Below are 21,521 nucleotides of genomic sequence, written 5' to 3'. Positions count from 1 at the left end.
TTGTTTGACATCGAAATGCTTGTAAGTGACCCATTGTGTCCAGCTGCTCTGGGAGAGTCTAAGATGTTTTTTTTTTTTTTTAAGGAGAGCTTTCCATGTCAAGACCTCTAGACAAAGAGAATTTGACAGCCCTGCAGCTACATTTCTTTTTTGGACATTCAGCTGCTCGTTGTGTTGGTAATGAGTGAGACCTACTGCTGTGCACAATTAAAGAAATCACTTTACTCTTTGTTTTCTGTATCAGACCTCCCTTTATCAGCCGTCTGCAGACAGAAGCCTCGAACGTCCCTTGAGGTAAGCTGCTTTTTTATGTTGTACAAGAGTCAGTATTAGTTTTATGTTCAGAAAACAGATCGTTGTGTTGTCTTTTCTTGATTAGGATGAAATATTTGTCAGCCCTCATCCCTGTATTACTTGAGTTAGTTTTTGATTAATTATTGGCACAGCCACAAAGAGGTCTGAGTGATGGGACAACTGAAAAACACTTGTCCTTGCACTGTCAGTTGGACATCAGTTACTCTCTGGTTTGACTTTGTGTTAGTATGCTTTCAGGGTCAGGATCCTAAGACCCTCGGCAACTGCATGTGTCAGCCCAATTTACTTTATATGCATATCTTTCTAGGAAATAATTAAGACATTCCTCTGACAATTATGTGGCTGTTTTGAGTGTCTTTCTGTGTCTACCATCAATCTCCACCAAAAAAATACAGTGTCCAAAGTTTTAACTTTGTCTTCTTCTGAGACGAATGTAATGTCAGTAAAAGTTGTTAACATCAGCTATTTACTAACACTTTAGAGTAATATTACAACCAGTCTGTGATTGCATTAGAATAGATTCACCATACAAGATTCACAAATCAGGATTGTCCTAATATTTTAAACAAAATTCCAAATGAAAAATGATGACTATAATCATGTTGTTGCATGATGAGGGGGGAGTTGGAGTGAGTTGTTGATTGGTGCTGGTGTTGGTGTTGGCGTTTGCACACTATGGTGTGCAAGCAATGCAGCTGCATTAGGTGGAATAATTCATACTTTCCATTTGATGCATTGTCATGTGCATGCTCACAATACATTATTACCTATTGCACATAAAAGCACATATTGGAAATCTTTTGCCCTGATGGCAAATTATATATGTGATAGGTTGGAGTCCTGATGAGTACTGATAAAATGTTTAGGTTATGCCATTATTACAATATATATAAGTTAGTTCTTGTAGTTTGCAAAGAAACCCTCTATTTAATATGTTAACAAGGTCAGTTTTTTGCTCCAAACACATGAACGGCAATTGGCCAATTTTTTTATTTTGATTTGGGCCGGTCTGTGTTGCACTTTTGTGAGACAGTGTAATAGCTGTATTAGAATAGCTGTTTTTAAAAAATGTAGCATAATTGTGTATGACTCATTGTGATAGTTGTATCGTACTTTTGTTGGAGCACTTTATTTGATTAATTTTGTTAATTAACAAATTTTGTTGATTAATTAATTTTTCAATTAAGAATTTTAAGTCCTAGTTAGTTAAAGCACAAATACTGTTATTTATATTGTGACTGGAAACTGTGTTCATTAGTTCTCATATTGCCAGCTTTAGGTGAAAAAATTGACTAATAAAAATTTAAATTAGAGGACTCAAAATCTGAATTGGTCATAAAAATGCATGATCAGTGCATCCTTAATGTTAACAGTAACATTAAGAGTAACATTTGTTTACTGAACATTGATTTTGAAAAGTTAGTTCTGTGCTCTCTTTTGAACCTCGGTATGTTGGCTAGTCCAAAGACTGATTTTTTTCTGAACTCAGTTCAGTTATTTTCTGTCTCTCACTACTCATAGCTCTGCCAGTGATAATAGGAAGAGACGGAAGTCAGAACCTACAACTGGCCAGTCCAGGTCACAGAGCAGTCTGAGTTCTACCCAGAGTATAGCGAGAGCAGCTCCGGCCTCTAGTCTGTCAGAGCCACCCAGAAGCAGCATGACCCAGAAGAAGCCTCTCTCCAGCACCCCCTCCACTTCCTCCTCCCCATCCAGGTCAAAAGGTAGGCATAACAAATGTCAAAACATCTTTATCATTATGGGCTCATTGGAAATGTAAACACTGGGGAAAAGCTCAGAGGTTTCACTTTAGCTATGTCTTGTCTGATCTAAGTATCAGTATCTTAAAAAGGCTCTCATTTTGCATGAATTAGCCAAATTAATTATTTATTGTTTACAGTCCCGGCTAAGATAGTGTTTCAGTTTCTCCTGATGTATTCTGGAGAGGGTTTGTTGCTGAGGATGTCTAACCTCTTTTCAGATTTCCCCTGGGATGTAATAAAAAGCGTTTTCTCGCCCAAGAGCCAATTACATGTTAATATCTTCTCATTGTGTCTTTCTTGTCATGCTGCCTGTGGTGGATATCTAAGGTGGGGATATTAGCACATTGCACTCTGCATATTTGAATGGTCAAAGTTTGCACCATGGTACCTCTCATAATTCAGTAGCCACTTATGAAAATGATGACCAAATTGAGGACACTGTCATCACACCTTGCACAGAGGGCCTAAAGAATGGCTGGCATACAGAGCCAGGAAGTCTGGAGGTGTGGGTTAGCACAGAGGAGGCATCTCCTAAGCTCAAATCCTGGAGCTGTGATGACCTCTTGTCTGAGGGCCAAGAGAAAGGAATAGGAGAAAGGAATCGCTCTGAGAGCACCAGTTCCCTATTGCAGAATGGAGAACCAGAAGGATCTCCTCTCATCAATGCTCAGGGTTCAGAAGATCTCAGAGAGCGCAGCAGACATCGCTCTCCCCATGATGCATCAGGCTTCCTCAAAATGTACAAGAAGATGCACCACATCAACCGACAAGAACTCATGAATTCAGAGATAATCTGCTCTGTCAAAGCTAGGATTCATAAGTATGAGAGTGAGCAGCACAAGAACTGTCACTTGGGCACCAGCAGCAGTAACAGTGAGGTACCACGAGACATGGTGCACAACAGGATCTCGGAATTTGAGAGCTTGATCCAGAAATCCAAATCCATGCCAAACCTTGGCAGTGAGTGCCAGTCCAGGGGGCCGTCTCGAAGGAGTAGCAGCCCAAATCACAGGTATTCCGTTGAATCCTTGCTGGATGAAGAGCCAGCAGCCAGGAATCCTCCAGAGGGCCGGCCTCAGTATACTAAGATCCGTGCTCAAGTGCCAGTCCATATCCAAGTGACAAGCGATCACCTGCAGCAATCCATTGTGCAGCAGGATTTTTCAGACAGCGACCACGAAGCCGTTGTGTCCGACCTTAGCGACTTCATCCAGATCGAAGGATCGTCGTTCTGCAGTGAGAGCGACTTTGACCACTGCTCTTTTGCTTCGTCTGAGAGCTTCTGTGGATCAGGGCACCATCACCATTATCACAGACAACTGGTCAGCTCCTGCAAAGGCATGTGCCCGGCCTCCTACACACGCTTCACCACCATGATCAAACATGAGAGGGCGAGACAAGACCGGAGGCAGCAATTGCATGTGGAGGAGTCTGAGATGGGCCTCAGCAAACTGGCCTTCCTGGTCAGTCCAGTGCCATTTCGCAAGAAGAAGAATTCCTCTCTCCCAAAATCCAAGAGTTGCGTGTATGAAGCTCTCGACTCAGCTTTGAAGGACATCTACGAACACATTCGTGCTGAGAAGCGTCAAGGCACCCTGGCAGACAACAGTATCCTCCACAGACTGTTGGCAGAGCTGCTTCCTGATATCCCAGAGAGGAACGCTTCTCTGCAGGCTCTGAAACGGGCTAGCCCCTTGCCCCACCTTCGTTCATGCCACCCTCAGCCTGATGGCATGTGCAGCCAGGACTGTTATCAGCCAGAGTACTCCCACCTGGTCTACGGTGCTTCCAACCACCACATGGATGACAACAACAACGAGAGGAACCATGACTCTCAGCACTGCTGTCAAGGTGGATTCATCTCCTGTGACCCCCAACTTCCCTGTTGTCCCTTTTTGTGTTTGAGCTCTCTACTTTTCCAACTGCCCTTCATGCCCACCACTGCCATGCTCCACCTGTGTTTGTGAATGTGCTTGATTAGTGCAAGAGTCTTGGGGTTTCATTGAAGGGAACAACATTGAAGCATGCCTCCCATATCATTCTATGATTTGTTCTCTTTATTGCCTGCATTTATAATTGTGATGGTATTTTTGTTGCCATTTCATTTTGTTTGACAATGTTTACTACAACTTTTTACTGGAGGCACTATGTGTGTGGGCCTTCCATGAAAGAGATGGAACTTTGCAACTCTAAAAATCTTGTCCACAGAAATAGCTGTGAACAGATGACTTGAGCAGCTGAAGCTTGCGCTCTAAAAACAGGTTCAGGATTTTGTCCCTCTTACGAATTTTGACGCTGTATGTTGTCCTACCACTGGGTAGGAGACCTGCAATTGGTCTCTATGCTTTATGGCATGTGGGTGGGTATAGTTTATTTACATTGGCACAAGGTACAGCTTTCCATTTCAAGGGTCTTTAAATAAACCTTATGGCCATTTGCTGACGATTGAAGTCCCATTTGCTTTTGCACAGAGCCAAGGCCTTGTAAATGACGATTCTCCTGAGCAAAGAGCCTTGCGGGCATTTGGCACTGGGAAATCCTCACCATGTGGGGGTCTAGTATAAATACATTTGTTCCATGCAGGGGATCTGTTTCCAGTGTTAGAGTATAAATCTTCTCCCTGTGATAACCAGTAGGAGTCATTTGGGAGAGATTGTAAAGATGTTGGCATGTAGGAAGATTAGGTTCTTCTTCCACATAATTCTTTTCGTTTTTTATTTGTTGATTTGCTTTTTCATTGCTGTATTTTTTTCTCATTGCCCTGAATGAGCACACCATTACTTCAACATTTCATACCTACTGCATATGATAGTAATGGCTCTTCTGTCTGGATGAAAGAAGCTTTCCTTTCTCAGACTCTGTTTTTGTCTTCCCTTTAGATCAAGACACATCCAGAGGTTATTCTTACCCTGATGTGGGCCAACACACTCCACAGAACAGGAGGCCTACACCTGAAGTCAAAGAGGTTAGTGGTTGTTCATTGTTCTTTTACATGTTTTTTGTACAGATGTTTTATTGGACTGTACATCAACATCTGTTATAACATTAGATACATTGATCACCCTGTTTTGCTTATCCTACAGAAACTACCAGCCAGAGCAATCTATGACTTTAAAGCACTGACAGCAAAGTAAGAAATGTTTGAAATTCGATGTTCTTTTATATTTTTTTGTGATTTTGCTTTCATATTTAGTCAATATATGATAAAATACTGTCAGTTATGCTATGGTGGTATTTTGATTTACTGTATAGTTTTTCCTTAAATTACTTATTATCTTATGCAGAGAACTGTCATTCAAGAAGGGGGAAACTGTATACATCACACGACAGATAGATGATAACTGGTATGAAGGAGAGCACCATGGGAAAGTGGGCATCTTTCCCATCTCTTATGTGGAGGTTTGTAGTGTGTGTTTACATTGTAACAGAAAACAATTAACAGCTTTAGAGAGCAGTGGTGAACATTTTTTGGTTTTTGAGCTTGAGCTCAGTGTGTTATGACCTAAGAACGACTGAATAACAACTAGAAAGCAAGGAGCTAGTCAGCTAATTTGGCCACTTTAGGCCTATAAAATTAATATATGTCAATTTTTGACTATGTCAATTAATCAACAAAAATTTCATGATTGTGACAGGCCTGTTATATAGCTCGGGCCTGTTTTTTGTGCAAAGTGATCGATTACCTCTTTATATTACTCTTTTTCTGTTGTTGTATTCCTGTTATCAGAAAATCCCTCTGTCAGAGAGAAATCTGCCAGTGAGGCCACCTCCTCCAGCCCAGAGTAGAGAGATTGGAGAAGCTGTGGCACGCTATAACTTCAGCGCTGACACCAATGTAGAGCTTTCATTAAGAAAGGCAAGGCTTCTTTACTGTTTGAAATAAGCCTGAAATGAAAATAAGTTAACTCATCTTCTACAAGGAACAAACTTAAATGTGTAATTTTTCTGTCATTTTTGTGCCCCTTTTTTTATTTGCTAAATTTAACAAGTTGGAAAAATAGATGTAAAATATAACATGTGGCAGAACTTTTGCACAAGTATTTAATTATGCATAACAATGTACAGAACAGTGTTCTGTAGAGGATGTGTTAACTTACTTACACTTCTACACAAATCCAAAGGCGATATTTTACGCTAATACGTTTTTGTCCGTTTTGTTTGAGTTTAGCATGAATATTTGTTAGTAATTGTATTACTACTACTAGTATTATTTTTTATCAAAGTAACAAATCAGGGTCTGCAATTGTTATGTTAGTTTGATGTGTTTATTAAGCTTAATCTTTAGAGATGTATAAAGGCATCAATGCATCCTGATTCTGTTGATATTGTATAAGGTATGCGCTTAATTTTTGACCATAAAATTCACCAAAATTCATCCTGACACATTTGTGTATTCTGTATAGTTTTCAAAATGCAAGATTTCATGATGCATTGAATAATTTTCCAAACAATTCCATCAAATGGAATCATCATGAAGTCAGTTTTACACTTCTTGCACTACTACACTTATATATACTACTACTGATGTCTTCCAGGGTGAGCATGTTATACTGCTGCGACAGGTGGATCAGAACTGGTTCGAGGGCAGGATCCCAGAGACAAATAAACAGGGCATCTTTCCAGTGTCTTATGTGGACGTCATCAAGAAATCCCCTGTAAAAAGTCCTGGCCAGCCTCCTGGAGGCTCTCTCCCCCGTAGTGTCTCCAGTGACCGAGTGCACGGCAGGGTAAGCCTTCACCAGCAATCTCATTCCCCAATATGTCACTCACGAGCTTTACTCACACCAGGGGCTCCTGCATGGACATACAGAATGATAAAGTCTATTGCCTGAGTGACAATGAGCTAGAGGACTACTTACAAAATACAAGTGTTAACCCTTAGAAGTCACAGTTATTGCACACACTGTTAAATAACATTTTGTTGTTCAACCTATAAAATGTGCTTCATTTAGTAACTAACAGTTTAATTGTTTTAATTTAAGTGAGATAAATTATTTGCTTGAAATAAATCACAGAGTAGATAACGTTCATCAGTTCAAATCTCAGGAGCGTTTCAAATCAACCTCTGGCCTTTTCACTTTTACAGTGCATGATAACGAAGCAAATTTTTTCTGTATTATTTTTCACTTTTAGCTCATTAAATTGGTCTGAATTGCAGATGCTAATGTTTCAATAAATACCACCTGTGTTTTTGCAAGTAGAAGATAAATAAAACTATATGGTCAAAAGTATAGGACACCCCTCCTAATTTTGGAGTTCAGGTGTTTTAGCCACACGCATTGCTAACAGGTGCATAAACCCAAGCACATAGTCTTGCAAACACTGGCAATAGAATGGATCATAATGAAGTGCTCATAGACTTTAAACATGGCACTGTCACAAGATGCCATCTTTTCAGCTGGTTAAATTTCTTTCATCCTCAGTCTGCCCTGGTTAACTGTAAGTGCTATTATGGTGAAATGAAAGCATATAGGAGCAACAACAGCTCAGTCTCAAAGTGATAGATACTAAGTGTGGACGCCAAGTGCTAAAGAATGTAGCACATAAAAATCATCTATCCTCTACAGTGTTCTAGTCTGCCTCTGGAAGCACCATCAGCACTAGATGTGTGCAACATGAGCTTTGTAAAATAGACTCTTATGACCAAGCAGCTGAACCCCACTGAACACTTTTGGGATGAACTGGAACATCGATTGTGAGTCAGGCCTTCTTGGCCAACATTAGTGTCTGACGTCATAAATGCTCTTTTGACTGAAGGGCTGACACAAATTCAGAAGTACAGTCTCAAATCTGCTAAATATAAATCTAATTTGTTTTCATAATTACATAATTACTCTACGGTTAGAAAGTTAGAAATCACTTGTTATTTTAATATAATATAATATAATATAATGTTCTAATATAATGCATCACATATGGTGTAGATTAAAATGTTATAAGCAAAATACCAGGAGGTATTTTAGATGTTTTATTAAATATTTTAACTTTTCTAGAAAGAACAAAAAACAAATGTATCAAATGTTACAAAATCATCTATAGCTCTCATAAGTCTTTCAAAAAATGTTCTCTTCTTGACAGTTTGACTTTTATTATTTGTAGTGCACTTTAAATTGTTTGAAAAATATGAAGTACAGAAGCAGCATCATAAAAGAATATTTTTATATATGTACCAGCAACAAAATAGTTTTTCTGTGAATTTAAATTCTACTAGCCTACTAGCATAGCAAAATGCCCGTAATAACTCTAGACTTCTAAGGGTTCATTGGATTAAGAAAGGTGACGGAAGAAATACAATCTCTTGCTCATATTGTATATGAAGCAGAGCACAGAGTTCCTTTGAATGTATGAAGGTGACAGGATTAACCCACTCACAAAGTTGTCTCAGTAGCATTTATGTGCCTTGGATTAATTGGACCTTGTTTGGCTGAGAGCCAGACACCTCAGTAAAGCACTCCTGTCATCTCTAGATTAGCTCTGCCTTAACTCTGTTAGTTCAGATTAAGTGCCCTTGAATTGTAATTCCATCCAAAGCACTGAGCACTAGTGGCTTGATCCTCTGCTCACATGACTTGAGTTTAAGCAGACCTATCTTAGATCGGCTTAATTACCCTGCCCTGCCAATCGCCAGATCGGGCTAATTACAGTCTGAAAACTGTCATACGTGGCTTGCAGCTGTGTGCACGTGCTGGGTTCCACTGTTCTTCTACTGGTGGTTTCTACAGAAGGTAATAGAACTGACACTGTGGCTTTGCAGACTTCACTATCCGAATAATCCAGTAGACAAACTTTAGATTTAGAAACAGTACTGTACCTGTTTCTTTTTGAGTTAATGCACAGTTTATGGCTAATTAGCTTGGATTAAACCTTGCATCTGCTTTTGTTATCTAGTTTAATTGTTTTATACATAAATTATTGTTATATGTATTTTTGTATAATTAGTTCAGTATATATCCAGATATGCAAAAAGTTCAGTTCTGCTTGGTTTTGTTTTAAGTATGAGATAAGTTTAATCAATAAGGAAAACTAAACACAGTGCACCACCTTGTGGCTATTTCCTGTACCACAATGTGATGCACAGGTGGTTTATTTACTACTTATCGCTCTACTCTGGCTTTACTCACATGTCAGATGTTAAAAGGAAAGTCCACAAATTTTTCAACTTTCCGCATAGTTCAGTTGTCAAGTAATTCAGAGTGGTTTAAAGTGAAATGTGTGTTGTAGGAAAGCTTAATGACTTATGCTAGTTTGTCTTTTTAATAGTGGTGGTGATAGTAATCAGGGATTGCAATGTCTACAATGCATTAATAGCCATTTTATATGTTATTTTGATAATGTTAAAATAGTAAATCTGAAAAATTGATTTATTTATTGCTGTGTCATATTATAATACCTTGCATGTACACATTTGCTTTGAACTTTTTTTAAAGTATGTTTTTGGTTAAAACTCAAAACTCTCATACAGCAATGTCTCAGGCATCAGGCAGCATATTCCTAAACATTTCCTTGCCAAATGCAAGGAAATGCTCAGGAGAATTGTCATTTACAAGGCCTTGGCTCTGTGCAAAAGCAAAAGGGGCTTCAATCGTCAGCAAATGGCCATAAGGTTTATTTAAAGATCCTTGAAATAGAAAGCTGTACCTTGTGCCATTTCATGACTTTCTGTGAGGGAGCTTTTAGAGGCATTAAATGCTTCAGATGTCTGGTTCCTATTGCCACCGTCTTGAACACTTCTGACTCTAAGTTGGTGCATTTCACATCAAATCAGTTTACATCATTATTTATTTATTAAATGAATCTAGACATAAGTTAAAGTACAAGAGAAAATAAAGTATAAAAGTATATCTATTTAGATAGATAGAGATAGATATTTACATATTCACATGGCATATGAGGCAGATTCGCTGTATTTACAGACAGCAGGCACTGAGTGGTATGAGGTAGTCTAACAGCACATATTAAAGACATGACTAACTTTCAGTTGCATCAGTTGAGTTGATGGGTTGGTTTCCATTTCCATAAATGCTGATCTCTTGACATTTTCACACACAACAGTTTCTATAGAAACTCAGAATATTGCAATAAAGTAAAAACAGTTCTGTTCTGAGTGCCAGTTCTGTATACAGAAACACCTCATTGATGAAAAAGGTCAACCGAGAATAGCCAGGCTGGTTTAAACTGACAGAAAGCCCATATTAACTCAGATAGCCACTCTGTACAATTATGATGAGCAGCAATTGTGAAAAGCAACACATCAAACCTTGTGGCAGATAGGATACAACAGCAGAAGACCATATCGGGTTCCACTTCTGTCAACCAGCAACAGAAAGCTGCAGGGGGCACAAAACATGACAGTTGAAGACTGGAAAAACATAACCTGCACCTGAAACAAGCTTCAGGAATTGCTTGGTACATCATGTGAACATGGACCAGAATCTCAAAGGAATGTTTCCAACATGCCATGTAGAGCTGAGACTGTTCTGAGAGCAAAGGGAGCCACTGCTCAGTATTAGTATAGTGTTCCCAATAAAGTGCAAGTGTATTTCATCATTAGAACAATGTTTGGTCTGAAGTTGGGTTTTTTAGTTTTGCAAAAGAGCTACGAGGCTATAGTAGCTAACAAATAATGAAAGTGTATAGACAAAGTAATGCTTATAGTCATCAGTTAGTTCTTTCATCTCCTTTTACCTGCTTCTTTTCACAAGTCTGTACCTTTACTTTCATCTTTCATGCCCTTTCTCTCTCTCTCTTTCCTAAGCCATCATCTTCACGCCCCACACCCAGCTCCTCCTTCTCCTCTTCCCACCAGCACCCCTCGCTCTCCCACAGCACTCAGAGAGCAGCTCACCTGCAGGCTGTGACGGGCGAGTGGCTCTCCCTCACTCTGGGCTTGTCTCCCTCTGCCACACCTGCCCCGACACCCCCTCCTTTACCCTCCAGCTTCCATCACGATAACGAGAGGCTGCAGCTGCCTATCCTTGGTCATTCGCCAGCCCTCACACCCTGCAACCTCACCCCAGCACTCAAAGAGGGTCACTTCATTCCTATCAGCTCCTACATGTCCCCCAACCCCAGCCCTTCCCCCCAGCCTTACCTCACCTCCACCTCCTTCACACCTTCTCCCATCTCTCCCACCTTCAGCTCCAGTTCCAGGCCCGACAGTGTCATAGAGGTACCTATAGGCCAGAGGCTTATAGGCACACTTGAAAAAGAGCAGCCCTTCTCAGATATGAAAGATAGCTGCAGCTCCACCAAGTCAGAATCACCAAAATCTTGCAGCCCAGTTGACCTGGTTGTTTATGAGCCCCACGAACACCCCTTGTCCAGTAAGTACACGCTGTCCTCCAGAGAAGCTGAGGATGATGTGTGTGAAGAGCTGGTGTCCATCATCCAAGCCAGCCAGTCAAAGAGCCCCACTATGGAAGAAGCAGGTTACTATAGACCGGCGCCTACAACTCTGACAGAGGAGCTACCAAAATTGTTCATAGAGGAGGAGCCGAGCGAAGCCAGCAGGGCTTGCTCAGAGCCCCAACTACCAAACACCTTTACTCCAGTTTGCCCAGTCCGTGATGAGTTGTCAGAACTTCAGGTAGCTTTTGGTTTGGTTGTGTGATTTGCTTTCCGTGACAACACTAACAACAGCAGAAAGTGATCTTGAATAACCCCACTAGTGCACATTTATGTACATTGCATCCGGAAAGTATTCGCAGTGCTTCACTTTTTCCATATTTTGTTATGTTACAGCCTTATTCCAAAATGGATACATTTTTCTGCTCAAAATTCTACACACAATACCCCATAATTACAAAGTGAAAAAATTTTGTTTGAATGTTTTGCAAAATTATTACAAATAAAAAAACAAAACAAAAAAAATAACATGTACATAAGTATTCACAGCTTTTGCTCAATACTTTGTTGAAGCACCTTTGGCAGCAATTACAGCCTCAAGTCTTTTTGAGCATGATGCTACAAGCTTGGCATATGTTTTTTTGGGCAGTTTCTCCCATCCTTTTTTGCAGAACCTCTCAAGCTCCATCATGTTGGAGGTGGAGCATCAGTGCACAGCCATTTTCAGATCTCACCAGGGATGTTCAATCGGGTTCAAGTCTGGGCTCCGGCTGGGCCACTCAAGAACATTTACAGAGTTGTCCTGAAGCTATTCCTTTGTCATCTTGGCTGTGTACTTGGGGTCCTGTGGAAAGATGAACCTTCTTCCCAGTCTGAGGTCCAAAGCCTTCTGGAGCAGGTTTTCTTCAAGGAGGTCTCTGTACATTGCTACATTCATCTTTGCCTCAACCCTGACTAGTCTCCCAGTTCCTGCTGCTGAAAAACAACCCCACAGTATGATGCTGCCACCACCATGCTTCACTGTAGGGATGGTATTGGCCAGGTGATGAGCGGTGCCTGGTTTCCTCTAGACATGATGCTTGGTATTCAGGCCAAAGACTTCAATCTTTGTTTCATCAGACCAGAGAATTTTGTTTCTCATGGTCTGAGAGTCCTTCAGGTGCCTTTTGGTAAACTCCAAGCGGGCTGTCTTGTGCCTTTTACTGAGGAGTGACTTCCATCTGGCCACTCTACCATACAAGCCTGATTAGTAGAGTGCTACAGAAATGTTGTCCTTCTGGAAGTTTATCCTCTCTCCACAGAGCAATGCTGAAACTCTGTCAGTGTGACCCTTGGGTTCTAGGTCACCTCCCTGAATAAGGCCCTTCTACCCCGATCACTTTGCCGGGCAGCCAGCTCTAGGAAGAGTCCTGGTGGTTCCAAACTTCTTTCATTTACGGATGATGGAGGACACTGTGCTCATTGGGACCTTCAACGTTGCAGAAATTTTTCTGTACCCTTCCCCAGATCTGTGCCCCAATACAATCCTGTCTCTGAGGTCTACAGACAAGTCCTTGGACCTCATGGATTGGTCTGTGTTGTCATGTACTGTCAACTATGGGACCATATATAGACAGATGTGCCTTTCCGAATCATGTCCAATCAACTGGATTTACCACAGTTGGTCTCCAGTCAAGTTGTCAAAACAACTGAAGGATGATCAGACAAAGGATGCATCAGAACTCAATTTTGAGTGTCATGGCAAAGGCTGTGAATACTTATGTACATGTGATTTTTTTTTTGTTTTTGTTTTTTATTTTCAATAAATCTGCAAAACATTTAAACAAACTTTTTTCACTTTGTCATTATGGGGTAGTGTGTAGAATTTTGAGAAGAAAAAATTATTTAATTTAATAATTCTGTATAATTATTAAATGATGCTAATAGGCTAAAGCAAATAATGTCATATAGAAATACAGGACAAGGACATCCACCTCTCATTTGAAATTTTGAATATTTCAAAATCTTCCGCTATGAGTGTAAAAGGTGTGCAACATCCCACAATTCATTTTTAGTGGTTAATACAGTTATTAACAGTGTACTGTAATTTGTTGCATTTTCCATTATGAACACACACGTGTATGAAAAACATTATGAAAGGACTTTAGGATTTGCATGAGGGCAAAAACATAAATGCTTTAGCTAAATCAAATGTTTACTTTTGTAACATTATAAAGTAAGTGTTGCACCCTTTTTTCTAGCAGGCAGACGTTACCCAGAGTTCTTCTATGCATCCCTCTCCCCCTTCCTCTCAGACCTCCACAACACCCCCCGCCTCGCCCAAATTCTCCCCCCCTTCCCCCCGCTCAACCCCACCACTCCCCACAGTATCCCACTCCCCTCCTCCTTCCTCCAAACAGCTCCGTTCCCCCAAAGTCAAGGTAAAGAGAAGGTGCTCGACAGTAACTGAGTGGTGTCTGCATTTCTAAAGTCCCTTATCCTCTGACCCTGTGTGCATAATTCACACATTAACAAACCCTAATTAACTTGCTTGATCTGTACCCATGTGTGCTGAGTCATGTCTACAGTTAGAGTCTAGTGATTGATAGGGTATTTTTCTAAGACATATTTCTCTTAGTCCTAGCACATCCTGCCTCAGTATCCTTTTATTAGCTTTACAAGCGTGCCCCTTACAACTGTGTCCACTGATTTGGAAACAGAAAGATTACTAGTAGTCTATAAAGGGTAATGGGACAGGACAGCTGGGCACATAATAAGTTCTGTGTAAACAGAAAAGAATGTGCACATAGTATGTGCTCGGCATATAAAACTGTAATGATAGTGTAGTTGGTACAAACTTCAAACCCAAACAGGTTGGGACAGTATGTAATACTTCTTGATAAAAACAGGACACAGTGATTATCACTTTATCACATTATCAACTTGACCTAAATTTAAACAAAAACAATACAAAGAAAGATATTAAATGTTTTGCCTTACACACACACACACACACACATATATATATATATATATATATATATATATATATATATATATTTTTTTTTTTTTTTTTTTTTTTTTTTTTGATAAATGTATGCTAATTCTGAAATTGATGCCTGCAACACGTTCCAACACAGTTGTGACAGGAGCTATTTAAGACTGGGGATGTTATGAAAAGTTAAAAACGAAACAGATGCTGCAGTTATGCTTGGGGACCATCCAGGAAAAGCATTGTCCTTTATGAGCTTAGTCCTTTATGATAGGTCAAAGCTCACCACTTTGCCAAGAACAGTTTAAGAACAATGTTCCTTAATGAGTGTTTGCAACTATTTTAGGTATTTCACCCTGCATAAACACCACAGACCTTCAGTCCCTCAAAAACTGCCGTGCATCTATCATAGATAAATATCATGGGCCCTGTAATACTTTAACAAACCGTTGTCTGTAAAAGTTTTGGACGCCATATGTCAACAGTGTTGAGAGAAACTGATGCAGAGTAGAAATGTGTATTCACCTTTTAGATTGTTTATGGATGTTTATGGATATAATGAACATTGGATTTTCTGGCCCCGCAACCCTGACGGAGAAGCGGCTTAGAAAATGGATGGATGGATGGATTTTCTGGGCTCTATAAGAAAAGAATGATCCAGATTGTTACCAGAATAAAGTTGAAAAGCCAGCATCATGGGGACGCATTAGTGCCAATGAAATGATTAACTTGCACACCTTTGAAGGTACAATTAAAGCTGGAAAATAAATGCTCAATTTGGAGAAACATGCTGCCTTCTAGACAAATTTGTTCTTGAGAAAAGTCCTAAGGAAAAGTCTACGTTAGATAAATTATGTTTATGAACTGCAGAATTTTTTGTGCTTTTGAGTGTGCATAGATTTTGGATTAGTTTATGTGTTCAGTTCCCAAACATTTGTTAAGTGTTGTTAAAGCATAATGGTTGCAGGAGTCAAATTTGGAATGAGTGTATATTTTAAAAAAATGAATGAGGTAAAACATCAAGTATCTTTTGTTTTTGGTTTAATACAGGTCAAACAGAATTTACTATACTTTGTTTTTATTAATTATTTCACAACTCAGAAACAGGTTTGCAGATGACTTAATTAAACCTTCAAATGGCGTGTTATAATTTTGCATGATCCTAATATTGTATTTCTTTTTCATTTACTATGTTGTTCCATCACCTACTGACTCTACAATAGGTGTGAGCTTTTTTATGTTTGTTCTGTTATGTGTGGATAGTGTTTGTGATTCTGACTATTACCCTGATGGAAGCCTCTCCTGCTTCTGGTTCTTTCAGCCTGTGTTAAGGCGTGATGTTGTGGTTGTTGGTAAGCCCCCTCGTAGCCCTGTGATGTCTAGGAGGTCCTGCGGATCGCCTGTTAGAGGGCAAAACTTTTCGCCATCTCATAGGGTACGAGAACTCATGCGCCGTGTGTGGCATTAGCAAATGGAGCTCAAGGAAATGGAGGGTTTTGACTTATACCGAAGTCGATGCACAAAACCATGCTAGTATTTGTCATGTCATACAATATTCAGGCATGTTAGCTATAAAACTAATGCATTACACATGTTACTTGCATAAAATTAACATACAGGGATTCTTAATGTTGCCCATCATTACTGAGTTTTGCCTTCAAGCATGATGAAAGCTGCTAAACATAGACAGTTGTTCTTCTGTTACATTGTAATTCATATTTCAGTACCAATTAATATAGTTTTGAATGTTGCTGTGACATAGGCATATTTTATCAGCTTGTCTTTGTGTGCTTTCATGCATTGTGAGGCTGAAAAACAGAATGGTCATTCGTGCTATATTCACTGCGCATGTTGGCCATGTGTGTGTGCACGAGCATCAATCAGGATGGCTTTTTAAAATCAGGAACAACTCACGTTGATATGTATGTGTTTGCGCTTTAGATACACTCTTAGCTGAATAGCTTAAATGTGCATAAGGGCCTTTTTTGCTATGTATCTTTCCTGTGCACACAGCTTAAACATGGTGTTCTCCCCAGAGCTAGACATGCGGCCTATTCCCCCCAAGTCCCTCCAGACAAGGGGAGTACAGTCCTCCTTTTTGGGATGTCAGGCATAATTCTACTGGTTCCAAGTCCTTCAATCAGACTATACAAAAGAGATTATTAGACAAAGCATCCATTTGTTTTACCACCGTCTGGTTATGGGCTTAGAAACAGTTCTTGGCCCCTGGTTGACCTCGGTTTCATGTGTATCTGATCATTTGTGCTTTGTGTATATAAGTGTATATAAATGTAATAGTTCAGGTACACATTTGATCCTGGCCTGACCTGTGGCACTTGACTGGTATTTGCCTTTGTGTTCAGTGCTTCACCTCAGTAAGAGTTGAACATACAGTTCAGAGGAGTAAGAGACAGAAGTGCTTATATTATGTCTATCTTTTTTTTTTCTGTTTCAGTCTCAGCGGCCAGCTTATGTACAAGATCCTCTGCAAAGTGGTGAACCGTGAGTGTCTTTTCATTGTTCCTTTATGTAACATACTTGTACTTTTATTGTACTGCGTTAAGCTAGGAGAGTCATTCTTGATATTGTGCTCAGGATGGATACTAATGTGCATTTGAATTGTGTTATATTCTTAGTATTGAACAAATATTTTTCTCCCACACTGAATATAACAGTGCAACCATCTGGTTTGCCAGGTTTCAGGCTGTATACAATTACATGCCACGCAATGAAGATGAGCTGGAACTGAAGGAAGGAGATATTGTTGATGTGATGGAGAAATGTGATGATGGGTGGTTTGTGGGTAAGTCTGCATACTCTGTACTCTGTTTTCACCACTAGATGGCACTGTTGACAGACTACAGTGTTCTACTGCAGCAGTTACCAGCCAAGGCCCTAGAGCAGGGGTCTCGAACTCAAATTACCTGGGGGCCACTAACCAAGCTGTGTTTTCGATGAGGGGCCAGATTAAAGGTTCGCGACAAAAAGCAGTGGGAAAAAGGAAAATCAACTATTTTAATATATAATAACTATGTACACATACAGAAATTCAAATACATTTTGTTCAGTGTTTGCTTTGTGCGTGCTTGCTCAGTGCTTGGTACCAGAAACTTGACAGTGCTTCTTCTGACACAAATGAGCCACATTTGCTTTAAGTGAGTTTGCAGTGGACACTCTGATGATGGATTGGAGATGGGCATCGGTCAGTCTGGATCTGTGCTTGGATTTATTAAGTTTCACAGTTGAGAAGAGCTTTTCACACACATATGTACTCCCAAAGAGACACAGGACTCGGGTGAACAACTTCAACAGCTTTGGGAAGGATGGGGGTAGCTCTCTTAGGAACTGTCCAACAATATCCTGTTTTCCTTGTGCTTTCCTAAATTTTGTTTTGAGATCAGTGCTGCCTTGCAGATCTATAAGCTCCATCTGAAGCATTACTGGGGGACTGTCCACATGCCTCAACTGCAGCATCACTTTCTTTCTCTTGCTCACTGGAAATTGTTTTGCTGCAGGGAACGATCTTTGCGAAGCTGAGCGACTCGTCCCTCCCTCTCCTCTCCCTCATACCTAGCATACTGCTCTGCATGTTTAGTGGTATAATGAGGCCTAAGATTTTACTCCTTAAGTACGGCAACTTTCTCCTTGCATATCAGACAAGTGGCGGTTGAGTTAAACTCAACAAATAATCGATCGTCCACCTCTCTTGAAATGGTCTGTGCTTCAAGTCAACTTTTCTTTTATTTTTTGAGAGTTTTGAAAGAGACATTTTGGCTAACAGAATGTTTTTGCCGGGAATGGTGAGCACACATGCGTAGAGACGTACAGCCTACGAGTGGATTGGGTTGGTAATCACCAGGCAACGCTGCGTAAGCAAAAACACACACACACAAACACACACACACACACAAAAAACAAAAAAAAAACCCCACCAAAATACAACAAGTTAAGATCAAATATAAAAATGAACATAATAAAGCATGAATAATTGAATTGTGATGATTTGGCCAGATTTATGCTTATTTTGTTAACCCGTGAGGGGCCGTATGAAAATGCATTGCGGGCCAGATGTGGCCCGCGGGCCGGCACTTTGAGACCCCTGCCCTAGAGTGCTTGCTCGGCAGTGCTTGTTAATAAGCTGATTAGTTGGATCAGATCAGTGTTAGAGCAGGAAAACACCAAAATGTACAAGACAGGGTCCTCTAGCATGCACAGATGTGATCTTGACATGTAAGTGATAATTTATAAAATGTTGCATTTGCCCTTTTTGAGGACCCAGCAAGCACCAGGCCCACTATGTTTATTACATTACAGTGACTGGTCCACAAACCAATATAATCTTCCCAGATGCCTTTCAGCATAGCTATACTCATATGTATACTTTATGTGCTTATCTTCTTTATTACAGAAAAAGATAATAAAAATATATATTCAAACAGCTAGAACAGAGTCAAGATAAGAGAGCACATTATAACCAGTCTATATCCATTTTTGGCCTCCCATTTTGAGCCTGAATTGCTAGAAACATGTGAAAAGCTTGTTCTTGTGCATTCAATTCCATATCAGTTTAGCACCTGAGTTTTAAGTATTTGTTAGTAACCTGTTAGCAAATGCTGGATTTCTTAACCCCTTAAAATCTCAGGCGTATTACATACTAAAGCTTATTATTCAGCAACTACAGGGACTTCAATGCAAACTGTCCAAGCTATTCTTACGTTATAGAAGTATACAATAAATATTTGGGCCCATCAGTGGACCTTGGCCATTAAGAGATTAAAGACAAATTTTGTTATGAAATTGTATAAGTGTATAAGTGAGGCTTCTCTGAACTTTGTCCCTTATATTATTCTGTATATTTTCAGGAACGTCCAGGCGGAGCAAGTTTTTTGGAACCTTTCCTGGAAACTATGTGAAGCGGATATGACTTTGGGCAACACTCTGTATTCATCTGCAGACCCTAAAACAACAAAGAATAGATTGAAATTGTCACCTTTCTGTCTGCTGAGACAAACCCTCCCTCATGCTCCAGCCAACACAACACTGCATGGCACATGGAAAACAGACTGGAGTGGATTACTACACCAAGCACACTGAATTGTTGGAGAACTTGGAGCACTCAACTCTGAAGCAATTACATAAACACAGAACTGCAAAGACTTTAAGAGATGGCTTTTTTTGGTTGCCTACATTTTTAACATTGTTTTTCATTTAATAAAATCTGTATGTCTGCTTTTTAGTAAAAGCTGACGAATTTCAAAGTGAAGAAGAAACCAAGTGCCCTATTTATCTTTTATTTATTGAGAGGCATATATATTTTTTCTTGTTTGGGGTACATTGGAAGGGTGTGGTACCGTAGCTTAGGAATGTTCTGTTGTTTTCAGAAAAAGGAAATGCCCCTGCTAACCTGGACCTGATGCCTGATCTTATCTAGATCTAGATTTAACAGTAGTGCAGTGTCATGCTGAGTAGGATGGTTTGAGATGACCACTCCTACTTGCAACATGCACTTCCTCAAACAAGGTGGTTCCTCAAACATCAGATTCAGATTAAACGTCTTGATTTTCTATGGTTCTGTTTTCTGTCCCTCCAGACATTCCTATAAGAATCTGGATTTTACAGAGGAAAATGTTTATGGTATTTTTTAGGTCAAAAGAAGTAATATTTTATACATTTCAATAGTCCTTAACATCCATTTTAGACAGTGAGTGTGGGGGGGGGGGGGGGGTGAATACAATTATAAATTAATTGAAATGGTAATGTCTACTGCCTATGACTGATTTTATGCCGAATGATCTTGCACACTGTACTCTCTTATTTTTGAGTCAAAAAAAGCAGTGTAAGTTATCATAATGTGTCTTGCAAGTGATATGGCCCATTATGTATGTATGAATTTTGTTTGAGTGAACAAGTGTTCTTTTTTTTTAAATAATCTATTTTGTTTGATTGGTCAGAAGTTTTATTTTCATTCAAAATTATATACATAATATATTCTGTTCATTTGTATCTTCTAAATGTATTTTGTGTCCAGAATTTCTTGGCTATTAAACCTGTTGTTTATCATGTTTATTTGTACAATTTCAATTATATAAAATACACATAGACTAAATAACAAGTCGTTTGATTCCAGGTCAGTGTAGCAAAGGTCATCTGCAATAATGTGATGAGTGCTATTAGTATTTGAGGCATTATACAGCTTCATGTTCTTTTACAGACTCCTTTCTGTTGTCATACTGTTCGGGCTACCAGAGTGTATCAATAACTTTAATTACATGTGCACATTACTACATAAATTATCAAAGCAAAATTACTCTCATTTACCTTCAGATTTAATGTACAAGTTTTAATTTGTGTTCAGTGACCACTGCCATGATAAGACAACGATGCTTTACTGCAGAGATGAAGATGAAGTTAGTGCTAAGCAATAGATGAAAAATCATTGATCTCAACTGGTATTGTAATCACCCACTTCCACCACAGTGGTTTCCATTTGTGGTCTTGGTTATTTGAGCACTGTCTACGCTTGATTAAACTAGACCCCTTGTCTTCCACCCTTAAGCACCATGTCAAGCAAAGGTGTAACCTGCGGTAATAGGGTGCACCTGGTGCAGAATCTTGCCAAATATCCTTTATGCAATTCAGTGTAGAATGTAATCTAACACTTAACTAAAATCAAGTGTGAAATGTCTGTAATTGCTGTGTAAGAGGCTAAAATGTATGTGAGAGTTCCTTGTGTAATGGTAACTTGACATTTAGACAGCAGAAAGCAGCACGTTTGGTTTTCAACCTTAGTAATCATGTTGGTCTCTTCAACTGATCAGGGGTGTTGTTTTGCAACAATCATGATTGGCTAAAAATAGCTGGCTTAAACTCAATGGTGGATGGATAGTACCACCCTACAGTGTTGAATCACATATTTAGACACTATAGCTACTGAGGTTATACTCTCCACCATATATGACTCTTTTCAATGTCTTCCCCTTTGTGTACAGCATATGGACTTCTACCGGGAGAACACCTCTAGGAACAGTGAAAGCAATCTATTACATGTCAAGGCCAATGTTTATTTTTGTATATCTTTCTTTTTTTTCTCTGTGAAACAGTACATTAATAAACAGAGTCTGAACTAA

General features: G+C 39.6%; 1 protein-coding gene across 2 annotated transcripts in view; it reads left to right on the top strand.

Moving 5' to 3' along the window:
- Positions 1 to 21,521, top strand: part of sorbs2b (sorbin and SH3 domain containing 2b) — a 74,561-nt gene extending 53,040 nt beyond the window's left edge. The window contains exons 16-29 of one of the 2 annotated variants that reach the window (XM_037540813.1): positions 245 to 294; positions 1,837 to 2,039; positions 2,406 to 3,929; positions 4,958 to 5,043; positions 5,162 to 5,208; positions 5,363 to 5,477; positions 5,806 to 5,934; positions 6,614 to 6,805; positions 10,834 to 11,664; positions 13,664 to 13,843; positions 15,716 to 15,829; positions 16,850 to 16,896; positions 17,091 to 17,197; positions 19,257 to 21,521. In XM_037540813.1, coding sequence (XP_037396710.1) covers positions 245 to 294; positions 1,837 to 2,039; positions 2,406 to 3,929; positions 4,958 to 5,043; positions 5,162 to 5,208; positions 5,363 to 5,477; positions 5,806 to 5,934; positions 6,614 to 6,805; positions 10,834 to 11,664; positions 13,664 to 13,843; positions 15,716 to 15,829; positions 16,850 to 16,896; positions 17,091 to 17,197; positions 19,257 to 19,318 — 3,687 coding nt within the window. In that variant the 3' untranslated portion in view covers positions 19,319 to 21,521. The remainder of the gene's footprint in view (positions 1 to 244; positions 295 to 1,836; positions 2,040 to 2,405; positions 3,930 to 4,957; positions 5,044 to 5,161; positions 5,209 to 5,362; positions 5,478 to 5,805; positions 5,935 to 6,613; positions 6,806 to 10,833; positions 11,665 to 13,663; positions 13,844 to 15,715; positions 15,830 to 16,849; positions 16,897 to 17,090; positions 17,198 to 19,256) is intronic. The other variant, XM_037540814.1, reaches the window with a different exon arrangement.

The sequence above is a fragment of the Pygocentrus nattereri genome, chromosome 8 (genome assembly GCF_015220715.1).
Source record: "Pygocentrus nattereri isolate fPygNat1 chromosome 8, fPygNat1.pri, whole genome shotgun sequence".
In the NCBI taxonomy this organism is placed as follows: Eukaryota; Metazoa; Chordata; class Actinopteri; order Characiformes; family Serrasalmidae; genus Pygocentrus; species Pygocentrus nattereri.
This window is presented reverse-complemented; position numbering and strand designations above follow the sequence as displayed.